This window comes from Cetorhinus maximus, chromosome 23 (genome assembly GCF_964194155.1).
Source record: "Cetorhinus maximus chromosome 23, sCetMax3.hap1.1, whole genome shotgun sequence".
NCBI lineage: Eukaryota > Metazoa > Chordata > Chondrichthyes > Lamniformes > Cetorhinidae > Cetorhinus > Cetorhinus maximus.
Genome location: NC_135901.1, coordinates 29624120 through 29650507, shown reverse-complemented (window position 1 = coordinate 29650507; position 26388 = coordinate 29624120). Strand labels below are relative to the sequence as shown.

Genomic DNA, 26388 nt, shown 5'->3' with positions numbered 1-26388 from the left:
ACACAAACTAAAACTTCCTCCTGTGTCGAACATCTTTGAGTAAAACACTTTATTTCCCCGCCCCCTTCCCATTTCTTTTCTCATTCTGGGGGGAAATTGTTGACTTGCAGGAACTGAAGGGAAAGGAAGTGAATCCAGGGAGGGTGCAGACTCTGGAAAGGTTGGCCCAGGTCTCTCTCTCTCTCTCTCTTAAAGACATTGACATCCTTTACTCCCTCAGCTTGACACGTTTATTTGTCTGGCTAAAAGGATGGTCCCTTTCCTAATGTTCACAATTAAAGGGGTGGTTTCCCCAGGAGATGGCTGACGTTTAAGGGGGAAGTAAATGAATATAGGACAGAGATATGTCTAGTGTTGTTATATGGTACATATTAGATATGTTATTTATGGTTCTGTAATAAAGTGCATTGATTGTTATTTGTAGTCTTCTAATATATTACTGTAGCTGCGTTACATATTTCCAGTCATAGTCATTGCAGCTCAGAAGAAGTCCATGTGGGAACTTGAGTCCATGCCGATTCCCTGCAGAGCAATCCAGTCAGTCCCATTCCCCCTCTATATCCCCGTTCACCTGCAAGTTTATTTGCTTCAAGTGCCCACTCAATTCTCTGATTCCACCACCCTCGTAGGGAGCGGGTTCCAGGTCATGATCATTTGCTACCTAAACAATGTTCTTCCTTGCATTGCCTGCATCTTAACCCAGTGAAACACTCCTGTAGATTACACCCATTTTAAGACCAGTGATACAGCCATTATTTCCATTCGGTGGGCAAATGAAAGAAGAGAAGAAAGAATGTCCTATAGAAACTAGAATTGTGTGTTCTGAATTTCTATCCTGCACTGACAGAGATGACTTTTGTAAACACCTTTTACAGGAAATTGGAAGCTGAGGATTTGCAGACAGAAATCTCAAACCAAATGTCAGGCCAGAACCTGACAGAGTCACTCGATTTAGCAGGACCTAAATATCATTGACTTTTGTTTCTAGAAAGAGAAAGGTTTGTCTGCTTCAAAAGGTTTTAAACATCAGTATGACTGGAAAAGCACACACACCCGAGTGAGAGTGTTCCAGTGCAGTGACCGTTGAAAGAGCCTTAACCAGTTCCACAGCCTGATAAACATATCACACCATTCACAGCGGGGAGAGACTGTACACGTGTTCTGTGTGTGTGGACAAGGCATCAACTGATCATCAAACCTGCAGAGTCACAAGGACACCTGCACCATGGAGAAACCGTGGAAATGCGGGGACTGTGGGAAAAGATTCCGGTTCCCATCTGCGCTGAAAACTCATCTACGCAGTCACACCGGGGAGAGGCCGTTCACCTGCTCTGTGTGTGGGAAGGGATTCAGTCGATTATCCCACCTGCAGACACACCAACGAGTTCACACCGGGGAAAGGCCATTCACCTGCTCCATGTGTGGAAAGCGATTAAAACACTTATCGAATCTTCTGCAACACCAGCGGGTTCACACCGGGGAGAGGCCATTTACCTGCTCTGAGTGTGGGAAGGGATTCTGTGCTTCATCCAATCTGCTGACCCACCAGCGAATTCACATTGGGGAGAGGCCATTCACCTGCTCCCTGTGTGGGAAGGGATTCACTCATTCACCACACTTGCTGAGACACCAGCGAGTACACAAGTGATTACAGAGGTTGGATTCTGCTATTATTACTTCTGTTGATCACATCCAGGACTGAACCATGTTCATTCTGACAGTTGGTGAAGTGGGAGGGTCAGAGGGTTTCTTTTTGCTGGACAGGCCAGTCTCACGACTTTGCTTCCAGTGAACTTATGCTCTTTCAACCTTGCGAATATATTGGTTCATATTTCATATGGATCATGGTGTTTTAAAGGTAAAATACATTTATTTGCTTTTCTGTTTGGAACTTCCCAAAGCAAGCCACGTTGCCATGGAGATAGGCTGTACAGGTTAGAAGTTTCTTTTGTTTTATTTATCTGCCTGTTTCTCAGAGAAGACAGTTACAGAATTCATCTTGTCCAGGCTACAGCTCACTTCACTTTATGTGAGGGGAAAATAAGTTGGACGATTTGCCCAGCTTTAAGCCAGAGGAGGAAATCTCCAGTGGTCCGAATGGTGTGAGGAATGGAGTTTTTGAAAATATACATATTTTTATAGAATATTGTGTTATTCTGTGAAGGCTGGGTGTCTGTGTGTGTGCCTGTGTGTGTGTGTGTCTGTGTGTATGTCTGTGTCTGTGTGTGTGTGTCTGGGTGTCTGTGTGTGGGTGAGTCTGTGGATGATTTAATTAAGCTGAGCAAAATTTAATAGAAGACAGGTTGTCTGAGGGGGTTTAAAACATGAAAGGATAAAGGCATTAGATTTGAGGTACAAGTGAATAGGTTGGATCTAACATTTGCATTTTTAGATAAATTAAGTTTGTTTGAATATCAAAGGGAAGTCAGGCGCAGATAAACATGTTTGTATTTTGCAGGAGTTCCATAGGTAAACAGAAGAGGGTATATGACATTGTATTGACCCAAAAGCAGAGGAAAAAATAGAAACACAAAAGATTTTATATTTGGAAGGATTTGAGGTTCAAAGAGGTGTGAGAACAATGGAATGTGAGGTGAAAGGTGGGGGGAAAGGTATTTTAGAGTTACTGTAGCTGCAGCTGGAACTGACCTGAGAGCTGTTAGCTGTAGCTTTAGGCTGGGGGAAGAGGCAGTTTGAATCAGCATCCAGTCAAACCAGAGAAGTCTTGGGCTGCAACAAACAGTCCTGTTCTGAAGGCTTGGATTTCCACAGCAGAGTGGAAGGGAGTTACAGGTCATGTGGTATGCTTTTATGAAAGTTACAGCAGTTTGCCTTGGGTAATATTACTGGATTTTTATAGTTCAGCATCTATAAGTGAGTGTTGCCTGGAAGGTGTTTACTTATGGGTCTGACCAAGTAGGGAGTCTTTTGGGGGATTGTGTTGTAAGACTAATTTTAACTGTGCAACTGTAATCTTGTGTGCATAAGTTTTTGTTTATTCTTGTTAATAAAACTTTTACTTCTAATTTTTAAAATCCCAAATCTCTTACTGAACTTGTTGCTGCTGCGATCAGTACGTTTACTTTCTAATTTTCAGAATACAAAAAAAGGGTATGGCCTGTAAGCCAAGTTTCCCTCTGGGATTTGGTTTGTGCAGCAGTTAACATCAGCTGTGATTGTAACAACGGTGAAAGGCAGTTAGCCTTGTGGCAGAAGGCAATCAGCTTGAACCGTTAGCTTGGACAGAGCTGTGAAGAAGCTTTGGGAGCCGACTGGGAAAAAGCAGTCGGTTTGTCCAATGTCAGCTCCAGAAGGCAGTGGAATTCTTACAGAGGGAAAGAACTCTGGAAGTCTGAGTGCCAGACTGGGAAACTGGGGAGAAATCAAAGTAAATTCCAGAGGGCTGTGGCATACCTTTGGGTTGGTCCCTGAAGAAAGTGAATGAACTATCAAGATTTCAAAAGAGAAGGGAACTCTTAGGGAGAGCGTAAAGGGAAAACTAGATTCATAGCTTACACAGGTATGAACTATAATGTAAAGGTATAAGTGCTTTCTTAGTTTAGGTTTTTGTACATACAATAAAGTTTCTTTTCGTTTAAAAGTGTGAAATTTTGTGGTGTAGTTCTTTCAGTGAATCACTGGGCATTCAGATTTCTCTATGACACGAACAGTCCCTATCACGATAGTAACATTCTAGTTTGGTGCCTGGAGAGGAAAGTGACCAGAAACGCTCAGTGAGAATCTCCACAGAGAGCGAGGCAACAGAAGCCAGTCAGGCTCAGGAAGAGGTGAACAGATAATGGGTGTATTCAAGTTACTGAATGGGGCAGCGTGGCCTGTTTGTTGTTCTTCTTTGTCATGGGCAGTGAGTCAGAACTAGAAGCTTTTTTTATTTTTTCACAGAATGTGAGCGTCGCTGTCAAGGCCAAAGTTTATTGCCCATCCCTAATTGTCCATGAAAAGAGGGTGGTGAGCCAACTGTGTGTCTTGCTCATCCATTTCCGAGGGCAGTTAAGGGTCATCTACATTCCTGTGGGTCCAGAATCACATGTAGGTCAGACCAGGTAAGGGCGGCAGATTTCCTTCCCTGAAAGGCATTGGTGAACCAGATGGATAAGAGAATTCCAAAGATTCACTAGCCTCCGAGTGAAGAAATTTCTCCTCATCTCAGTCTAAAATGATCGGCCCCTTATCCTGAAGCTGTGCCCCGTGTTCTAGTATTCTAGATTCCCCAGCCAGGGGGAAACAGCCTCTCAGTGTCCACCCTTCACACCCTGGCACTGGCTGCATGTTGGCGCCACCATTTCCTGAATGACCCTCCGAGACCGACATGAGGGGGGCACATTCTTGATGAATACGACACCCGGCTCCCTCTCAGTCGGGGGAACCGTGAGGTGCAGGAACCCCGGCTTTGCCTCCTGTGGCACTGAGGCCAGGTCTGGGTGCACACCACCACCCCCGCCCCCACCCCCGCCCCCCGCCACCCCCACCCCCAACAAGGGACCCAACATTGATCCACTTGGGGGTCTAAAAAAATCAGAAGCATTTTCAAAACAAATGCTGATTCTCCTTTCAATTGATGTATTTGTCACAAAGAAAAACCCAGTCAAAATCTCGTCTTGCAATTTAGTGCAGTGGCTACGTTATATATTTCCAGTTATTGAGTCATTATGGCACAGAAGGAGTCCATTCGGTAACCCCAGTCCATGCTGACTCTGTAGAGCAATCCAGTCAGTCCCATTCCCCCTCCATATCCCCGTTCCCTTGCAAGCTTAATTCCTTCAAGTGTCCATCTAATTTTCTTTTGAAATTATTCATCGTCTCCACTTCCACCAGCCTCATAGGCAGCGAGTTCCTGGTCATGACCACTCACTGCACATCCCCCCATATCTCTAACTATGCAACAAAGACGTGTATATTATACATAAACTAAAGTGAAAATGTGTGTATGTTTTGTTATGATCCTTGATCAGACCCCCAAGTTTTTGGTAGGATCCGGTTAGGGTTAAAGTTAACAAAGTTTGAGATTCAAGGCCTTGCTCAGAGAATAATGCCCCAAGATTCCACAGGTTTTGAACAAAAAATAAAGTTTACAAAACAAATTCAGAAAGATAAAACTATTTACATTGTCTTTTAAATGTTCTAACATTCAGAATTAATGTGAAGTACATGTGAATGAACAGACAAACTGTGGTCGAGCACATCACACTACAAAATACACGGTAGGTGTGACCAAGACAGAGTCCATTGATTTCTCAACAACAAAGGTGTCAGTAACACTGTTAGCCAGCCAACCTCACTGAAACTCTGCCTCTCTCATGAGGGATTTCAGTCCACGTCTTCGAAGATCTAATCTTGAAATTCTTCCCGGCCCTGTGCTGTTGACTCAATGGAACAGACACTACAGTATTCATTTTATATCTACCTGAAGCAGATAAAACACTATTTATTATCCAGGGTAAAATAAATGTACTTCATCAGCTTTTGTGGATCGTTTCAGTGGAAACATGCACTCCCAGGCTCAAAGAGCATTAGCCCACTGAAAGCAAAGTTGTGAGACCGGCCAGTCCTGCAGAAAGAAACCCTCCGACCCTCCCACTTCACCAAGTGTCAGAATGAACATAGTTCAGTCCTGGATGTGATTAACAGCAGCAATAATAGCAGAACCCACCCCTGGAATCACTTGTGAACTCGCTGGTGTCTCATCAGGTGTGGTGACCGAGTGAATCCTTTCCCAAACCCGGAGCAGGTGAATGCCTTCTCTCCAGTGTGAACTCTCTGATGTCTCAGCAGGTTGGATGACTGGGTGAAGCCCTTCCCACATACGGAGCACGTGAACGGCCTCTTCCCAGTGTGAACTCGCTGGTGTCTCAGCAGAGCAGATGAATCTCTGAATCACTTCCCACACACACAGCAGATGGATGGCTTCTCCCCAGTGTGAATTCGCTGGTGCTTCAGCAGTTTGGATGAATCACTGAATCCCTTCCCACAGTCAGAGCAGGTGAAAGGCCTCTTCCCAGTGTGAACTTTTTGGTGTGTCTGCAAGCTGGCTGACTGAGTGAATGCCTTGCCACACACAGAACAGATGAATGGCTTCTCCCTGGTGTGAACTCGCTGATGTGAGAGCAGGGCGGATGAATCACTGAATCGCTTCCCACACTTGGAGCAGGTGAACGGCCTCTCCCCAGTGTGAATTCGCTGGTGTGTCAGCAGGGCGGATGAGTGAGTGAATCCCTTCCCACACTCGGAGCAGGTGAATGGCCTCTCCCTGGTGTGACTGCGTCGATGAGTTTCAAGAGCAGATGGGAAAAAGAATCCCTTCCCACAGTCCCCACATTTCCACAGTTTTTCCATGATGCGGGTGTCCTTGTGTCTCTCCATGTTCGGTGATCAGTTGAAGACTCGTCCACACGTGGAACACGCATGCAGTCTTTCTCCGCTGTGAATGGTGATGTTTTTTCACGCTGTGTAACTGGTTAAAGCTCTTTCCACAATCAGTGCACTGGAACACTCTCACTCGGGTGTGTGGGTCTCGGTGCTTTTCCAGTCACACTGATGTTTAGAACCCGTTGAAGCAGACAGAACAGACAAACATTTCTCCTTCTAGATTCAAAGGCCAATGATATTCAGCTCCCAATGGATCATGTGACTCTGTCAGATCTTGACATGATGTTTGGTTTGAGATTTGTCTGCAAATCCTCCCCTTCTAATATCCTGTAAAAGGAGTTTACTAAAGTCATCACTGTCAGTACAAGATAGAAATTCAGAACAGACAATTCTGGTTTCCATGGAACATTCTTTCCTCTCTCATTCCCAAAAGCTGTAAATCTCCGTCCCACACCACGGCCCCTCTTCCATTCTCATTCTGCTGTACCTAATATACACTTTCCCAATTCTCCTGAAGGTGCCGATTCCTGCTGATTGGCAGAACCATGGTCAATGCTTCATGTCCTGGACTCAGAGATTGTCAGAAATAGGAGCAGAAGTAGGCCATTTAGCTGATCAAGCTTGTTCTGCCAGTCAATAAGATCATGGCTGACTTGGCCTTAACTCCACTTTCCTGTCTGCCCTCTATAACTGTTGACTCCCTTGTAGGTCAAAAATCCGTTTAACTGAACCTTGAACATATTCAATGGCCCGGCCTCCACTGCTCCCTGGGGATGAGAATTCCAAAGACTAACAACATTCTGAGAGAAGAAATTCCTCCTCATCTGTGTCTAAAAAATGAGACCCCTTATTGTTAAACTGTGTCCCCTCATTCTAGATTCCCCCACAAGAGGAAACATCCTCCCAGCATCCACTCTGTCAAAACCACCTCAGAATTCGATTTGTTTCTGGAAGATCACCCTTCATTCTTCTAAACTCCAATGAGTAAAGGCTCAACCTGCATTTCCTCATAAGACAACCCGTCATCGTAGGAATCAGCCTAGTGAACCTTCTATGAACTGGTGCCATTGCCAGTATATCGCTCCTTAAGGAAGGAGCCTCAGACTGTACAGAATACTCAAGTTGTGGTCTCACCTATGCCCTGTGCAGCTGTAGCAAGACTTCCTGACAAGTTCCTTTTCCCTGCAGCGGACCGTGCCCTGTATCTGGATACATGCAGCTTCTGGAAAGCGTAAGTGAGCCACACTGTGAGTCTGGCTGATAATCTGAAATTGGGCCTGGTCTTCTGCAGGGAAAAGGAATTTGTCCAGGCATTGTGCCTTTTCAATCAAACAAAGCTAAGGGGGACACTGCTCCTTGGTGCACTCCTCATGCCACGTTTCAACCGGCCAGAGTCGACTTGGATTTTTTGAATTAAATGAAAAGCTTTGGCGTAACTGTACCCTAGGGCATTTTGCATGGCAACACATTGACCAATCAGAGAACACTTGCCAACCAGTCAGCACCCTATTTCCTCGTGCAACATAAAATGTTCTTCCCTTTGAAATTTGGTATTCTTGTGATGTCCTGATGCATGCAAGATGAAAAGCTTCAACGTGTTTCATTTTCAGCAAGACTGAAGTTCAATTCTACCAAGTGACGATTTAGATTAGTGTACTGTCCTGTTAAATACTGGCCATCTCCTGGGGAAACCACCCCTTTAATTGTGAACATTAGGAAAGGGACCATCCTTTTAGCCAGACAAATAAACGTGTCAAGCTGAGGGAGTAAAGGATGTCAATGTCTTTAAGAGAGAGAGAGAGAGAGACCTGGGCCAACCTTTCCAGAGTCTGCACCCTCCCTGGATTCACTTCCTTTCCCTTCAGTTCCTGCAAGTCAACAATTTCCCCCCAGAATGAGAAAAGAAATGGAAAGGGGGAGAAAAGAAAGTGTTTTACTCACAGATGTTGGACACAGGAGGAAGTTTTAGTCTGTGTGAAACTCAACCTTCGTTCACACAAAACCCGCACTCTGATTGCCTGGAGGAGCAGAGTCCTTCCGGTCCTCCAACTTTCCCCATTGGTGGATTCCCCGCCTGAAGACAATGGGGCAGCGGAAGCCTTAGCAGGTGCGCGCGGGAGACACTTTGACCCTCATGACGGAATGAGCGGTTAGTCAATGGGAAACGCCATTCTCCGCACATGCGCAGCTTCCCCTCTACCTCGGACATGCGCAGTCCCGGGCCGCCCGCCCACTCGGCGGGTAGAGCGGTTTCCCCAGCGCCGCGTATTGTGGGAGCTACGGGCGCCATTACTCATCCCGAGTCCAGTCTCCAAACTCCTGGGGCTGGGATGGAAAGTGGGGGTGGGGGGCGCAGTGACCCCGCCCGGAAACAAAGTACATGTGGGTAGTCACTGGGTTTGATTGTGACGTCCCCTTAGCAAAACAGTTTGTTAACTTCAGCTGTAAAGATTTAGACACCTGGGTGACATATTTGGGTGGGCAACAGGTGAGTGTGAAATTGATCCCCAGAGTCAGCACCTTCAGGGGAGGAGAACTAGATAAAAGGCAGGAGGAGGATAGTAGGATGAATAAGGTTTAAAATTAATAGTGGGAGGGGATGTCTGGGGCACTGGGATTTATAGCGTAGGAATAACCTATCCGAAGACGATGAATAGGCTGAGTCATTTCTCTCTTGGAAAGACAAGGCTGAGGGCTAATGGAGGTTTTATAATTCTGAAAGGTTTTGATAGACACAGAGAATGTTTCCACTTGTAGGAGGAAGAGCAAAACTAGAGGCCATCAACATAAGATAGTGACTGATAAATCTAATTGGAAATTCAGGAGAAACCTCTTTACCAGCGAGTGGTGAGAATGTGGAACTCGCTACCACAGGGAGTGGTGGAGGTGAATAACATACATACATTTAAGGAAAAGCTGGATAAACACATGGGGGAGAAATGAACAGAAGGATTCGCTGATAGAGTGAGATGAGAAAGCATAGGAGGAGGCTCAAGTGAAGTATAAACACTGCCATGGATTGGGTGGGCTGAATGGCCTGATTCTGTGGTGTATATTAAATGTATTTGAGCCTGGTATTGCCTTTAACTCTGACATGGCCCATTCTGGGTTAAAAGGAAACGGTTTAACTCACAGAAGAACATTTCAGCTCATTGCTTTCTGCTATTGTCCAATCACTGCCTCTTGTCAGTCAGGTGTCCGAGTGAGGAGCCAAGGCATTCCATTCAACTACAAACATCTCATATGATTTGTTCCAACGTAACTTTGAAGAGCAAACGGACTGAAATTATTTAAATTTTCTGGGTCCCAGTGCTTTCCCAAAACAATGATTATTTATCAGCCAGTCTTTTCACATTGGAGAGTCTGTTTCATCCAGGACAAAGCAGCCCACTTGATTGGCACTCCTCAGACCACCTTTAACATGCACTCCCTCCGCCATTGAAACACTGTGGTTGCAGTGTGTACCATCTACAAGATACACCATAGCAACTTGCCAGGGATTCTTCAACCGCACCTTCCAAATACAACCTCTACCAGCTCAAATGACATTGGCAGCAGGCACATGGTCCATGCAAATGAAATTCCTTCAGCTCACACAAACGCTTTTTGATCAGTGGCTGTGTGTATGTGTACACAAACCCCTTTTGATCAGAGCCCGTGTGTACGCAAAGCGCTTTCGATCAGAGCCCGTGTATACACAAACCCTTTTTGATCAGAGCCGATGTGTACGCAAACCGTTTTCAATCAGAGCCTGTGTCTATGTAGACCCCTTTCGATCAGAGCCCGGGTGTACGCAGACCCCTCTCGATCAGAGCCCGTGTGTATGCAGACCTCTTTCGATCAGAGCCCGTGTGTACACAGAGCACTTTCGATCAGAGTCTGTGTGCACCCTGGCCTCTTTCAGCTCAGCGTCACCTTGTTCGGCCCGTCCTTCTGCGCTCTGGGCAGGTTTTAACTTGACCATTTCCTGATCTTCAGCCACTATCCTCTGATTCCCAGCTATCTCGATATTTATAAATGTGGCTGTTTGTGCAGTAAGATCCTTAACCTAAACTTGAGAGTGGTTTATATGTTAAAAAGCCCTCGACTTGACCTTAATTTTAAAAAGCTGAAATGCCTCATCTTAAAATAGTATTTCATTGGCTGAGGGGGTGGAAGATGTTGTATGATACAAGTTCTTCACACACAATGTACAGCACAGAACCAGGCCATTCAGTCCATGTCATTTCTACTGTACACGAGCCTCCTCCCACCTTTCTTCCTCATGTGTTTATCCAGCTCCCCCTTACAGACATCTATACAACTCCCCTTAAGCACTCCCTGTGGGAGAGAGTTCCACATGCTCACCACTCTCTGGGTGAAGAAGTTTATTCTCTTATCTTTCTTCTTGCCCCTTTTAATTGTTTCTCAGCTCGATCTGCTGATCCTGGAATGGGGCAGAGGACAGAGAAAGGATGAGGCAACTGAGACTTCACATCAATTCCCCGAATACCAGGGCTCAGTCAGTCTCATACTCCCGCCTCTGAGTTTGAAGGTCGGGGGTTCAAGTACCCACTCCAGAAACTCGAGTCCCCCATAATCCAGTGAGACACTCTTTCAGTCTTCAGCTGCTAGGTTCCTAAGCTCTGGAATTTCTCCCCCACTCCCCACCCTGAACCCCTACACTTCTCTCTCCTCCTTTAAGTTCTGCTTAAAACCTACCTTTTCTTCTCTCAGTGACATCAAGGACTCGACAAACTGTATGCCCAAAACAAAGCTGATTTATTTGACAATTATCCAAAGCATTAAACTCCAGCCCAGTTACAAAGGTTATTAACATCAGCTGAAACAGACCCCAACTGAACATGCTTCAGTCCTGGATGTAATCAGCAGCAGCAATAACAGCAGAATCCAACCCGTACAATCAAGCATGAACTCGCTGGTGTGTTTGGAGATGAGATGCAACATTTAATCAGCCTCTCGCCAGTCTGAACTCGATGCTGGCTGACTGCATGACTCCATTCCCACTAACGGAGCAGGTGAACCGCCTCTCTCCAGAGTGAGCTCACATGTATGTATTGAGCTTACTCGAGCTCAATGAGGGAGTGAATTCCTTTTCCTCCTTCTTGCGTGCTCTGCCAAAAGACAGCTCTGACCCTCAGATCCACGACCTCCAACACAGTTCGGGCAAGGAGGTAGATCCTGAATCTACCCTAGCCTGGATGGACTGTTGGCACTGATCTGATATACACCCACCTTCCAGACCCCTGAGCGAACTGCCTCCACCCGCCCTCCCGCCCCACCAAGGAGTGGGAGTTGCTGTGACAATTTACAGTCTGGAGCTATGGAGAGTGATGGTCACGGTGCTAATTTCTTTCCATCATGTGGCTGAGAAGGAATCTCTCCTGCTCTTACCACCTGCCATTGGTGTGTGTTGGAAGGTTTTACAAGTTGATACTAAACCTGTTTGGCTGCATCGTGAAGACACTTTCCTTGGCCATCAAGTCTTGGAGTGGGAATTGAAACGGGAGTTTCTGGCTTAGAGGCTGGGACACTACCCACTGCCCCACAAGACCTCCTTTGTTGCCTATTGCCCTCCCCAATATGTCACCCAGCTGCCTACATCTTTACAGAAAGAGAGTCATATTCTGCTCGAACCGTTAACTGTTTTTAATCTCCACAGGTGATTCCAGACCTGTTGACTGTCTCCAATTTCGATCCAAATCTTTACTCCTGAAGTCAACAAACTGCTAAGGGAGCGTCACAATCGAATCCAGTGACTACCCACATGTACTTGTTGTCAGGGCGGGGTCACTGCGCCCCCCACCCCCACTTTCAATCCCAGTCGCGGGAGTTTGGAGACTGGGCTCCGGATGAGCAATGGCGGCCGCAGCTCCCACAGTCCCCCGCGCTGGTGAAACTGCTCTATCCGCCGAGTGGGCAGGCGGCCCGGGACTGCGCATGTTCAAGGGACCAGCGCCTGTGCAGAGAATGGCGTTTCCTATTGGCCAGCCGCTCAACTCGTGATTGTTTCCCCCAACCTCCCCCCCCCCGCCCCCCACCCCCACGAGCTCACGGAGGCTTCCGTTGTCTCATTGTCTTCATGCGGAGGATTCACCAATGGGAAGACTTGGAGGACCGGAAGGACTTTGGTCCTCTAGCCAATCAGAGCGCGGGCTTCGTGTGACTGAAGAGTGAGCTTCACCCAGACCAAAACTTCCTCCTGTGTACAACATCTGTGAGAAAAACATTTTCTTTTCTCCCCCTTTCCCTTTCTTTTCTCATTCTGGGGGGAAATTGTTGACTTGCAAGAACTGAAGGGAAAGGAAGTGAACCCATGGAGGGTGCAGACTCTGGAAAGGTTGCCAAGGTCTCTCTCTCTCTTAAAGACATTGACATCCTTTGCACCCTCAGCTTGACACATGTATTTGTCTGGCTAAAAGGATGGTCTCTTTCCTAATGTTCACAATGAAAGGGGTGGTTTCCCCAGGAGATGGCTGACATTTAAGGGGACAGTAAATTAATATCGGACAGAGATATGTCTATTTAGCCCATTTCGATTCCTTCACCCCACCCCACCTCCACTGGGGCTCTCTGTACCTTGCTTGTCCTGCTTTCTACCCTTAATTAGCACATTTCTTAGATAATATCACCACCTTCAACACCTCTTTGTCCTTTTGTCTATGACATCTTTTGGCTATCTCCACCTATCACTGGCCCTCTATCCAGCTCTACCCCCCCCCCCCCCCCCCACCCAAACCAGCTTATATTTCACCTCTTTTCTATTTTTCCTTAGTTCTGTTGAAGAGTCGTACGGACTCGAAATGTTAACTGTGTTCCTCTCCGCAGATGCTACCAGACCTGCTGAGTTTTTCCAGGTATTTTTATTTTTGTGTTAGAGATATGTCTAGTGTTGTTATAAGATATATATTTTATATAAATTATTCATGGTTCTGTACTAAAGTTCATTTATTATTATTTCTAGTCTTATAATATAGAACTGTAGCTACATTGTATATTTCCAGTCCTGGAGTCATCACTAGACTTCCTGCCAACTCTGTGAAGCAATCCAGTCAGTCCCATTCCCCCTCTATATCCCCATTCCCCTGTAAGTTTATTTCCTCCAAGTGCCCATCAAATTGAATTTTGAAATCATTGATCGTCTCCATTTTCACCAGCCTCATAGGCAGCGAGTTCCAGGTCATCACCACTTGCTCCCAAAGAAAGTTCTTCCTTGCATTCTCCCTCCATCTCCAAGCAAGTAACACAATTCTAGTGCACAGTATTACACACACTTTTATTCCAGTAATTTAGAAACCAATAGGCTAGCAGCCTGCATAAAGAGTTTCAGGTCCCTGTGCCCAGGACAGGAAGCAGTGAACACGGATCTGTCTGTTGATCAGCATCAATCAACAACTTCAGGACAATTGGGAGGGTGTATGTTAGGTACAGCAGAGTGAGAATGGAGGAAGAGTGTATGGGTTGGAGATTTACAGCTATGGGGCAGTGGGAGAGGAAAGAATGCTCCATAGCAACTAGAATTGCCTGTTATGAATTTCCATCCTGTACTGAGAGTGATGACTTTTGTAAACTTCTTTTGCAGGATATTAGAAGGGGAGGATTTACAGTCAAATATCTCAAACTAAACACCATGTTGTGATCTGATGGAATCACTCAATTCATCAGGAGCTGAATATCACCGGTCATTGAAACTCTAAGGAGAATTGTTTGTCTGCTTAAAAAGATTTTAAACATCAGGGGGACTGGAAAAGCACTGAGACACACACACACCTGAGTGAGAGTGTTCCAGTGCACTGACTGTGGAAAGATCTTTCACCAGTTACACAGCCTGAAAAATTAATACACCGTTCCCTGCAGGGAGAGACCATACACGTGTTGTGTGTGTGGATGAGGCTTCAATTGATCATCAAACATACAAAGAAATAAGGACACCCGCACCATGGAGAAACCATCAACATGTGGGGATGGTGGGAAAGGATTCCGGTTCCAATCTGAGCTGGAAACTGAACAACATGTTCACGCTGGGGAGAGGCCATTCAACTGCTCTGAGTGTGGTAAGGGATTCACTCAGTTATCCAACCTGCTGACACACCAGCGAGTTCACACCGGGGAGAGGCCATTCACCTGTTCCGTGTGTGGAAAGAGATTAAGTCGGTTATCGAGCCTGGTGACACGCCATCAATTTCACACTGGAGAGAAACCATTCACCTGCTCCGTGTGTGGGAAGGGATTTAGTTATTCATCCACTCTCCTCACACACCAGTGACTTCACACTGGAGAGAAGCCATTCACCTGCTCTGATTGTGGCAAAGGATTCAGTCAGTCATCCAACCTGCAGACACACCAGCGAGTTCACACTGAGGAGAGGCCGTTCACCTGCCCTGTGTGTGGGAAGGGATTCACTCAGCTATCCAAGATGCTGACACACCAGCGAGTTCACAACGGGGAGAGGGCGTTCACCTGCTCTGAATGTGGGAAGGGATTCTCTGATTCATCCATCCTGCTGAGACACCAGCGAGTTCACACTGGGAAGAGGCCGTTTCCCTTCTGTCAGTGTGGGAAGGGATTCACTCAGTTATCCAGCCTGCAAACACACCAGCGAGTTCACAAGTGATTACAGGGGTTGGATTCTGCTGTTATTGCTGCTGCTAATCACATCCAGGACTGAACCATGTTCATCCTGACGCTTGGTGAAGTTGGGGGGGAGAGGTCAGAGGGTCTCTTTCTGCTGGACTGCCTGGTCTCACGACTTTGCTTCCAGCGGCTGATGTTCTTTGATGTTGCAAATACTTGGTTTCATATTTCATATGGATCACCGAATGAAAGGGTGTTTTGAAAATCATAAATGTTTAGTTTGCATTTCAGTTTAGAACCTCCTGAAACATGCCACTTTGCCATGGAGATGGGCTCTGGGGGTTAGAAGGTCCTTTTGTTTAATTTATCTGGGTGTTTCTCAGAGAAGACAGTCACAGATTTGGTCTTGGGTACTTTGCAACTCACTCGGTGTTGGTGAGGGTGGAAAAGCTGGAGGATATGCCTCGCTTGGAGCTGGAGGAAGAAATCTGCAGTGACCCTCACCCAGAACGGCAGTTCGTCCTGTGGCAGAAAGCAGTCATACACAAAAACATACGAATGAGGAGCAGGAGTGGGCTATTCGGACCTTTGAGTCTGCTCTGCATCCAATAAGGTCATGGCTGATCTGATTGTGTCTCAATTCTACTTCACTGTCTACCAGCTATAACCTTCGACTCCCTTGTCAATGAGGAATCTTTCTCACTCAAACTTAAATATACTCAATGACCTTGCTTCCGCTAATTTCTGTGGAAGTGAATTCCACAGACCAATGACCCTCCGAGAAAGAAAAATTCTCCTCATCTCCATCTTAAATGGGAGACCCCTTTATATTTAAAATGTGTTCTCTTGTTCTAATCTCCCCCACAAGGGGAAACATCCTTTCAGCATCCAACTTGCCAAGTCCCCTCAGGATCTTATATGTTTCAATAAGATCACCTCTCATTCTTCTAAACCCCAGTGGACACAGAAAGGGAGGAAAGAGATAAGGAAAGAGAGAGCTTCAAAGAGAGAAATAAACTGGAAACTTTGAACTGGTTAAAGAAAAGCTTAATTTAGGTGGTGAAAGAGAACCTAATAGTTCGCATGAGGAGTTGAGTCCCACTCCGAGTTTTGATTCGCCAAAGAATCTTCGCCTATCACCTCAATTCACTGAGGACGGAATTGGGGGATATTTTATCTCGTTAGAGAAAGTTGCTACAAAGCCAGAGCGGCTAAAGGAGACACGGAATTTGTGAATCGCATGGAAAACTCAAAGTATTAGAAAGAAAAATCAAAGTTCAAAATAAGGAAGCTGTCGACATCATTCACAGAGAGTTAAATAACATTAATTCTGAATGAGATGGGGAAAACTGAAAGATTACAAATTGTTTCATGATCAGACCAAACAAGAATACCAAACTTGAAATAAAAACAGAAAATGCTGAAAAACTCAGCAGGTCTGGCAGCATCTGTGGAGAGTGAAACAGATTTAACGTTTTGAGTCCGTATGACTTTTCTTTTTGTATTTACAGCATCTGTAGTATATTGCTTTTATCTTAAGAATATGAAACCTTTCTGCTTGATAATAAAAAGCATCTGAATGATATTGTTAAAGTGACCAAGGAAGATTTTGACCAACATAAGAATGAGTTGTTAGTCTTGTTGAGGCTGCAGCTCACTTGGAGTTTGTGTGAGGGGAAAAGAGGCTGGAAGATTTGCCCAGCTGGAAGCTGGAGGAAGAAATCTCCAGGGGTCCCGATGGTGAAAAGCAATTGGCCTTGTGGTAGAAAGCAGTCAGCTTGGACAGAGCTGTGAAGAAGCTGTGGGAGCCGACTTGGAAAAAGCAGTCGGTCTGTCCAATGTCAGCTCAAGAAGGCAGTGGGTTCCTCACAGAGAGAAAGCGCTGAGTACCGGACTGGGAAACTGGGCACAAATCAAAGTAAATTTCAGAGGGCTGTGAATTATAATGGCAGTAACTGGAAGGTCAGGGTCTTGCTTGTGGACTGAGCGGAGGTGTTCCACAAAGAAGGCAGCGTACAGGGGACAGATGTTTAAAGAGACACCATTTGGGCTGTGAACATTGTGCACATCCTTTTACTCTGGTTGTCTTTGATCCTCAAGTAATTTTCCATTTTTGTAACCATGTTCTGTTTCATTAATAAACTTTTATCAGTAAAAATATTTGATTTTTCTGGACCTCTCATGATTAGATTTCTGTACTTTAGGGAAAGTGGGTGAGAGGGGTTGGCAGGCTCTTTAACAGAACGTGAGTCCCTCTAAGGTAATTGGCAAAGGAGCCAGAGGAGGAGATGAGATTTTATTTTTTGACGCAGCGAGTTGTTCTGATCGGCCTGAAAGCAGATTCAACAGTATCTTTCCAAAGGGTAAATACTTGAAAGGTAAGAAAGGTTGGCCAACGGGAAACGGCTTTCTCCGCACATGCGCAGCTTCCCCTCTCCCTCGGACATGCGCAGTTCCGGGTCGCCCGCTCGCGCGGCGGGTAGAGCGGTCTCCCCAGCGCGGCGGATTGTGGGATCTGCGGCCGCCATTACTCATCCGGAGCCCGTCCTCCAAATCCCTGGGACTGGGATGGAAAGTGGAGGTGGGGGGCGCAGTTACCCCACCCTGACACTAAGTACATGTGGGTAGTCACTGGATTTGATAGTGACGCTCCCTTAGCAAAACAGTTTGTTAACTTCATGTGTAAAGATTTAGACACCTGGATGGCATATTGAGGATGGCAACAGGTCAGTGTGAAACTGAACCCGAGAGTCACCACCTTTAGGGAAGGAGAATTAGGGGGAAGCAGGAGGAGAGCAAAACAATGAATTAACGGCAGAGGTTTATAGTTTGATAGGGAGAAGAATGTTTCATGAGTTTCTATCCTGCAGTTACCTGGATAACTTATGTAAACTCATTTTACAGAGTTTTGGAGAGAGAGGATTTATCGACAAGAAACTCCAAACAATTAGTAAATTAGGATCTGACAGATTAATCCGATTCATCAGGCTTTGAATATCATTGGTCTTTGAATCTAGGAGGATGTTTCTCTTTTCCAACCATGGGAAAAGATTTCAAACATCAGTGTGAATAGAAAAGCACCGAGACACACACACCCGAGTGAGAGAGTCCCAGTGCACTGGTTGTGGAAAGAGCTACACAATCTGAAAAAAAATCACACCATTCACTGCAGGGACAGATGATAACAGCTCATCTCACCCACTCCAAAGCTTCAACACAACCACTTTGCCCACATAGGTGCAGCCGAAGAGTTCACAGTGTGAGGTCTCTACAAAATCCCACGATTCTGGAGCTGAGGGCCTCTGATAGTGTCTAGGGGTTCTATAGAAAACACGGTGATGGGATTTCAATCACAGAACACCTTTCTCACCGCAGGGAAGTTTAAGTCTGGTAAAATGTCTCATTTCCGGCGGTGGCTCCTCAGGTCAGTGAGCTCCCGAGATGGTGTCTAGGAGGATTTTCTAAACCAGATTTGAAAGTGACTCAATTTGCTGCCATCCACCTTTTCTGCTATTCACAGATTTTGCCAACTGCTCCCTCTGTTACCTTTTGCCTCCGATATTTCTTTCTTGGTTATTTCTCTACTTCTGTCTGCGCTTCTGATACAGTTTTGGGTCTATCAATCCGAAATCTGAGACCATCAAATACAGAAACAAGACACAGGCGGTGTGATGGGAAATGTACAGAACTGGACCAGCTTTCTTCAATAGAGAAACTCTGCTGCCCGTATCCCAACTCACACTCAGTCCTGTTCACCTATGACCCTCTGTGCTCACTGACCGACATCGGCTCCCACTCAAGCAATGCCTCCATTTAAAAAATTTCCTCCTTGGGCCCGATCTTACCTCTGTAAAAGTGAATGGGATTTTGAGTGAGTTAAAATCTGGCCCATTCATTTCAAATCCCTCCATGATCTCGCCCCTACCCATCTCTGTAATCTCCTCCATCCCTACAACCCTCAGAAATACCTGTGCTCCTCTCATGCTGGAGCATCCCTGCTTTTAATCGCTCCACCATTGGCGGCCGTGTCTTCAGCTGCTTGGCTCCCAAGGTCTGGAATTCCTCCCTAACCCTCTCCAACTGCCTATATTGCTTTTCACCTTGAATAATCTCCTAATACCTAACTCTTTGTCCAAGTTTTTGATGATCTGACCTAATTTTTAAAAATTCATTCATGGGATGTGGATGCCACTGGCTAGGCCAGCATTTATTGCCCATCCCTAGTTGCCCTTGAGAAGGTGGTGTTGGGCTGCCTTCTTTAACCACTGCAGTCCATGTGATGTACATACACCCACCATGCTGTTAGGGAGGGAGTTCCAGGATTTTAACCCAGCAGCCGTGAAGGAACAGCGAGGAACTGCGATATAGCTCCATGTCAGGATGGTGAGTGGCTTGGAGGAGAACTTGCTGGGTGGTGGTATTTCCATTTACCTGCTGCCCTTGTCCTTCTAGATGGTAGTGGTGGTGGGTTTGGAACGTGCTGTCGAAGGAGCCTTGGTGAATTCCTGCATTGCATCTCGTCGATGGTACACACTGCTGCTACTGTGCGTTGGTGGTAGAGGGAGTGAATATTTGTGGATGTGGTGCCAATAAAGCGGGCTGCTTTGTCCTGGACGGTGTCAAGCTTCTTGAGTTTTGTGGGAGCTGCATTCATCCAGGCAAGTGGGGAGTATTCCATCACACTCTTTACTTGTGCCTTGTAGATGGTGGACAGGCTTTGGGGATTCAGGAGGTGAGTTACTCATCACACGATTCCTAGCCTCTGACCTGCTCTTGTAGCCACCATATTTATATGGCTAGTCTAGTTTAGTTTCTGGTCAATGGTAACTCCCAGGATGTTGATAGTGCGGGGTTCAGTGGTAGTAATGCCATTGAACATCAAGGAGCGATGGTTGATTCTCTCTTGTTGGAGATGGTCATTGCATGACACTTGTGTGGCGTGAATGCTACTTGCCACTTGTCAACCCAAGCCTGGATATTGTCCAGGTCTTGCTGCATTTGGACATGGACTGCTTCAGTATCTGAGGAGTCACGAATGTGAACTTTGTGCAATCATCAGCGAACATCCCCACTTCTGACCTTATGATGGAAGGAAGGTCATTGATGAAGCAGCTGAAGATGGCTGGGCCTAGGACACTACCCTGAGGATCTCCTGCAGTGATGTCCTGAAACTGAGATGATTGACCTCCAACAACCACAACCATCTTCCTTTCTGTTAGGTATGACTTCAACCAGTGGAGAGTTTTCCCCCTGATTCCACTTGACTCCAGTTTTGCTCGGGCTCCTTGATGCCACACTTGGTCAAATGCTGCGTTGATGTCAAGGTCAGTCACTCTCACCTCACCTCGGGAGTTCAGCTCCTTTGTCCATGTTTGAACCAAGGCTGTAATGAAGTCAGGAGCTTAGTGGCCCTGGCGGAACCCAAACTGGGCATCAGTGAGCAGATTATTGCAGCTTGATAGCACTGATGATGATCCCTGATGATCGAGAGTAGACTGATGGGGTGGTAATTGGCCGTGTTGGATTTGTCCTGCTTTTTGTGTACAGGAAATACCTGGGCAATTTTCTACATAGCCGGATCGATACCAGTGTTGTAGCTGTACTGGAACAGCGTGGCTAGGGGCGCAGCAAGTTCTGGCGCACAAGTCTTCAGTACTATTGCCGGAATAAAGTCAGGGCCATAGCCTTTGCAGTATGCCCTTCAGCCCTTTCTTGATATCAGGTGCAATCAATCAAATTGGCTGAAGACTGGCATCTGTGATGCTGGGGACCTCTGGAGAAGGCCGAGATAGATCATCCACTCGGCACTTCTGGCTGAAGGTTCTTACGAATCCCATCAGCCTTATCTTTTGCACTGATGCGCTGGGACCCTCCATCATTGAGGATAGGGATATTTGTGGAGCCTCCTCCTCCAGTCAACTGTTTATTTGTGCACCACCATTCATGATTGGATGTGGCAGGACTGCAGAGCTTGGAACTGATCCATTGGTTGTGGGATTGCTTATCTCTGTCTATCACTTGCTGCTTATGCTGTTTGGCATGCAATTAGTCCTGTGTTATAGCTTCACCAGGTTGACATCTTATTTTTAGGTATGCCTGGTGCTGATCCTGTCATGCCCTCCTGCACCCTTCATTGATCCAGGGTTAATCCCCTGGGTTGATGGTAATGGTGATGGAGGATATGCCGGGCCATGAGGTTACAGATTGTGTTTGAGTACAATTCTGCTGCTGCTGATGGCCCACAATGCTTCATGGATGTCCAGCCTTGAGTTGCTAGATTTGCTCAAAATCTATCCCATTTAGCACGGTGGTAGTGTCACACAACATGATGGAGGGTATCCTCAATGTGAAGCTGGGGCTTCGTCTCCACACGGTCTGTACGGTGGTCACTCCTACCGATAATGTCATGACAGATTCATATGTAGCAGGGAGGTTGTTGAGGATGAGGTCAAGCATGTTTTTCCCTCTTGTTGGTCCCCTCACCACATGCCGCAGACACAGTCTAATAGTTATGCCCTTTTGGACTCGCCCAGATCAGTCTGTGGTGATGCTACCGAGTCATTCTTGGTGATAGACATTTAAGCCCCCACCCAGAGTACATTCTGCACCCTTTCCCTTCTCAGTGCTTCCTCCAAGTGATGTTCAACATGGACGAGCACTGATTCATCAGCTGAGGGAGGGCGGTACGTGGCAATCAGCAGGAGGTTTCCTTGACCAAGTTTGACCTGATGCCATGAGACTTCATGTGGTGCGGAGCTGATGTTGAGGATTCTCAGGTCAACTCCCTCCCGACTGTATACCACTGTGTCACCACCTCTGCTGGGCCTGTCCTGCTGGTGAGACAGGACATACTCAGGGATGGTGATGGTGGTGTCTGGGGCATTATCTGTAAGGTATGATTCCGTGAGGATGAATATGTCAGGCAGTTGCTTGACTAGTCTGTGACACAGCTATCACAATTTTGGCACTAGCCCCCAGATGTTGGAAAGAAGTGCTTTGCAATGTCGATAGGGCTGGGTTTCCCCTTGTTTCTGGTGCCCATGTCGATTCCGGGTGGTCTGTAATGCTTCGTTCCTTTTTATTGGCCTTGTAGTCGTTTGATACAACTGAGTGGCTTGCTAGGCCATTTCAAAGGGCATTTAAGAGTCAACCACATTGCTGAGGGCCTGGAGTCACATGCAGGCCAGACCAGGCAAGGATGGCAGATTTCCTTCCTTAAAGGACATCAGTGAACCAGATGGGTTTTTATGACAATCAATGATGGTTTCAAGAATTTTAACTCCAGATATTTTTACTGAATTCAAATTCCACGAACTGTCGTGGCAGGATTCAAACCCGGATCCCCAGAGCATTGGGTGTCTGGATTACCAGTCCAGTGAACGAGTGCAAGGTTAAAGATTATAGCTTTTTAACTGACATTCAGTAATCATCCAGAGGGTGTGCCAGAAGGTATGTCCCTGTTCAATCAGTATGAGGGAGCAGGATAATGAACAGGTAGACTGACCAATGGGAACTGAGTGAGGTCAGGGGCACGGTCGATGACCACTAGGTGCGAGCGAGAGGGCTGATGGACAGGTGAACCATCCAATGGGAGGGGAGAGATATCTGGGGGTGGGTTTCATGTCCAATCAGTTCCCCCAGTGACAGGCCCCTCCTGCCGCTAGAAATGTGAAACACAATGTGAAAATTCCGGAAACTCTGAGTGATTCAGTTCTGTGCATCATTTAATCAATTGAAGAATTGGAGTAAAGGGATATTTCAGCACATTCTTCAACTGCTCTCTGAACTTAGTCTGAGTCACAGCGTAAATAACAGTGTTTGTGTAGCAACTCAGGAGCTGCAGGATGAAGGCAAATTCCAGGACAAAATCATTTAGATATACAGACTTATACCCAAACCACAACATCCCGACCCAAATAGAATAAAACATGAACGTTGACTATAACAGGATGAAATTGGCTGAGATAACAAACAGTAAAATGATGGATTTCCTTCGACCCTCCATCTCTGGGTCTTTGGGACTCTCTCCACTGCTGTGAGCCCGGAGTCTCCTGCGGGCTCTGCTGGTCACCTCAATGTGTCTGACGGTGAAAACATTGAGCAGCAGAATCAGGACAAATGGGACACACGGGGTTAGAATGATGCGGAGGAACTCGATTGTTACCCAGAATGGAGAGACCTGAATCCTCATTGTGACCTCACAAAACCAGGGAATGTTCCCCAGCCAATAACGAGAGGTTAACATAAAATACCAGAAAATGTTCTTTAAACAGCTCAGCACAGTCACTGCTCCCAGAACCACAGCCGCTGTTTTCTCGCTGCAATATTTACTTTTCAGCTCCTGGCAACAAATGGCCACAAATCGATCAAAGGTGAAAGTGACGGTGAACCAGACAGAACAGTCAGTGGCTGCATAAAGCAGGACAGCGTGGATATTGCACACGGGGATGTACCACAGGAAAATAAAATGTTCCCGATAAACAATTGGAATGTGTCTCAGTATCAGGTCGAGGGTAATGACCAGTAGATCCGCCACTGCCATGGCCACCAAGTAGCGAGTGACACATTTGGAGAGGCCACAGATTTGGCGAGATAGGATAACAGTCGTCACTAAGTTAACTGTGAGGAAAGACAAAAGAAACAATGAAATTATACATCAGGCTAGGAGCAAAGTTACCAATTTGATTGAGGAGTTACTGAGATGTTCAAATGTCTTAATCCTCACTTGCAATTCAGACCCCCCGACATTCGCAACCCCTATCTGAAAATATTCTCTTTCAGGCACAAAATGCAAAGCAAAACAAACACTCACTGATCAAAAACACAGACACAAAAATAAGAAAAGATGATTTCTGGAAAATTAATGTGCAATTAGATTATTAGAAATGTAGAACAGAAACAGGTCACTCCTTTACAGTCCATAAGATGGTGATTAAAAATGTTGCAGGCCTGAAGGATTGTCTCCTAGTTTCTTGAAGACACATGTAGGTTGGAAATTTCTGGCCTTTGGTCCAAACTGTGGTTGAGCCTTTGTAATGAAGAAATGTATTAGCCCCTTTTACTGCCCGAGATGACTTCCAAACAGGGTTTTCTTTTTGATGGGTTGGGATCTCTTCCCTCAGGATATTCTTCTTTCCTTTGATTGTCCGACTGCCTTCTGGACATTCAGAGAAAAAGCTTCCAGTATCGAATGTTTCAGAAATGTCAGTTATATAATGTTTGTTATGAAGTGTTTTTTCATCTTAAACTGTCTCCCTGTCCTGTGACCACAGTGGCGGATTTCCATTGTCCACACATTGACATTCCCGTTAGGAACAGCCTCCGAGTCTCTCCGTGCACCTCCACCCTCCCAACAAGGTCCACGGGAATATGACTTGACCATGACAGGGGTGACAGGAGGAGGAGCCGTGAGTGATGGCGGGAGCTGGGACTTACATGGTGAAGCTGGGTTGATATTTCCCCCAGACCCACACTCAGATACACAAATGCTGACTCTCGGGGTGTGTACACTGTCCCAGGAGAGGCACTGGAAGGAAGAAATATCCCCCCCTTGTGGGACTGATACTCCCAATAAGTCGGAGGATGGACGTTGCTTGACTGGGAGTGAGTTTATGTCAGCGGATACAGGGGGGACTGGGAAATGGGACTTGTTGCGGCTTAGGACACAGGTTGCAGACTGCAGTTTCTAGAGGGTGAAATGTAGAAGAGCAGCCAGAGATGTGTTGGAAATAGACAAGTCTCGATGTAACAAAGGCATTGACGAGGATGCCAGGAGTGGATGGGCTGAGGCGGGGGTGAAGTCAGGTAAAGTAATTGAGGTAGAAATAGGCGGTTTATTGAAGGTGTGAATATATGATACCAAGTTTGTGAACAGTCTGGTTCAGGCTAAGACAGTTACCAGGGAGAATGATGGAGCTGCGAGCTGGGTAACAGAATTTGGTGCGAGGACCGAAAACAAAGGCTTCAGCCTTCCCAATATTTAAGTGGAATGAGAGATGTGTGAGGGATTACATTTTGGCGGGGGGTGGGGGTTTGGTGGGGGGAGGTGGGTGAACGTGAAGATACAACACAAGCTAAATGGTCCGAATTTATAGAGGGTGCAAGAACAGAGAGACCTGGGGTATTTGTATACAAAACACTGGAGGACACAGAACAGGCTAACAAATCGGTTGCGATCCTGGGCTTTATAAGTAGAGACACAGAACACAAAAGACAGGAAATTATAGTGAACCTGTATAAAAGTCTAGTTTGATCCCGCTTGAAGCATTGTGTCCAATACTGGGCTGCACAATTTAGGAAGGATGTGAAGACTTTGGAGTGGGGGCCAAAGAGATTAACTGGAATTGTGCCAGGGAGGAGGGATTATACAGTTACGTGGATAGATTGGATCATCTGGGTTTGTTCTCCATCAAGCAGAGAAGATTAAGAGGAGATTTGATAGGGGAGTTTAACATTATGAAGGGTTCAGATAAGTGAAATAGAGAGAAACTGTTTCCAGTGTCTGAGAGGTCGATAACCAGAGGACACAGGTTTAAGGTGATTGGTTAAAGAAGCAGAGGTTACTCGAGGAAAAGCCTTTTCACTCAGTGAGTGGTTTGGATTTGGAATGCACTGTCCGATAGAATGGCAGATGCAAATTCTGTAATACCTTTTCAAATGGAAATTGGGAAATTTGTGAAGGAGGAAAGTACAGGGATTAGGGGAAAGAGCCAAAGAGTGGGGCTTATTTGTTTGTTCGAGAGTGCAAGCTAGATGGGCCGAATGAAATTCTTTGGTTTGTTCTACACGATGATTCTGTACTTGCTCCTGTCCGGACTTTCCCAATGTCCCTCTCCTTTCAAAAGGTGTTTGATAAAGTGCCACATAACAGACTTGTTACCAAAATTGAAATACATGGGATGGAAGGAGCAATGACTGCCTGGCTTGGAAAAGGGCTTCGCGACAGAAAGCAGGGAGCAGTGGAGAATGGCTATTCTTCAGATTACAAGGAAGTGTCCAGTGGGGTTCTCCAAGGTCTGTGTTGGTCCCACTGCTCCTTTGATGTGTGTTCATGCCGTGGGCTTAGGCACACAACAGATAATTTCAAATGCTTCAGCTGGTAGGAAACTCAGAAATGTTAATAAACAGTGAGAAGGATAGGAGCAGACTTGAGGAAGATGAAAACTGACTGGTGAAATGGACAGACACCTGAAAGATGCACTTTAACACTGAGAAGTGTGAAGTGATGCATTTTGGTAGGAAAGAGGATGAAAGGAAATGTAAAGTGAAGAGAAATCATTTTAAATCAGGAACGGAGACAGATGGGGAGCCAGGTTTCTGTGCCAGTCTCGTAAACCACAAGTCAGATCAATTTACCGACTTTGGAAAACTGCAACTTCCTCCTCACCCGATTCCTGCCATCTTTGCATCTCGGAGAGGCATGAACGG

General features: G+C 46.1%; 5 protein-coding genes across 8 annotated transcripts in view; 3 read left to right on the top strand and 2 right to left on the bottom strand.

Moving 5' to 3' along the window:
* LOC144697178 (uncharacterized) overlaps window positions 1-26388 on the top strand; it is a 685261-nt gene that overhangs the window by 17619 nt on the left and 641254 nt on the right. The window lies entirely within an intron of this gene.
* LOC144696973 (uncharacterized) overlaps window positions 1-26388 on the top strand; it is a 280733-nt gene that overhangs the window by 106502 nt on the left and 147843 nt on the right. The gene's annotated exons all lie outside the window — the stretch shown is intronic.
* The window catches only part of LOC144697199 (uncharacterized), a 243973-nt gene that overhangs the window by 85875 nt on the left and 131710 nt on the right, over window positions 1-26388 (bottom strand). The window lies entirely within an intron of this gene.
* The window catches only part of LOC144697164 (uncharacterized), a 193567-nt gene that overhangs the window by 71504 nt on the left and 95675 nt on the right, over window positions 1-26388 (top strand). The gene's annotated exons all lie outside the window — the stretch shown is intronic.
* Window positions 5096-26388, bottom strand: part of LOC144697280 (uncharacterized) — a 353357-nt gene continuing 332064 nt past the window's right edge. For both annotated transcript variants that reach the window (XM_078569229.1, XM_078569228.1), the window contains exon 2: window positions 5096-6714. In XM_078569229.1, coding sequence (XP_078425355.1) covers window positions 5896-6381 — 486 coding nt within the window. In that variant the 5' untranslated portion in view covers window positions 6382-6714 and the 3' untranslated portion in view covers window positions 5096-5895. The remainder of the gene's footprint in view (window positions 6715-26388) is intronic.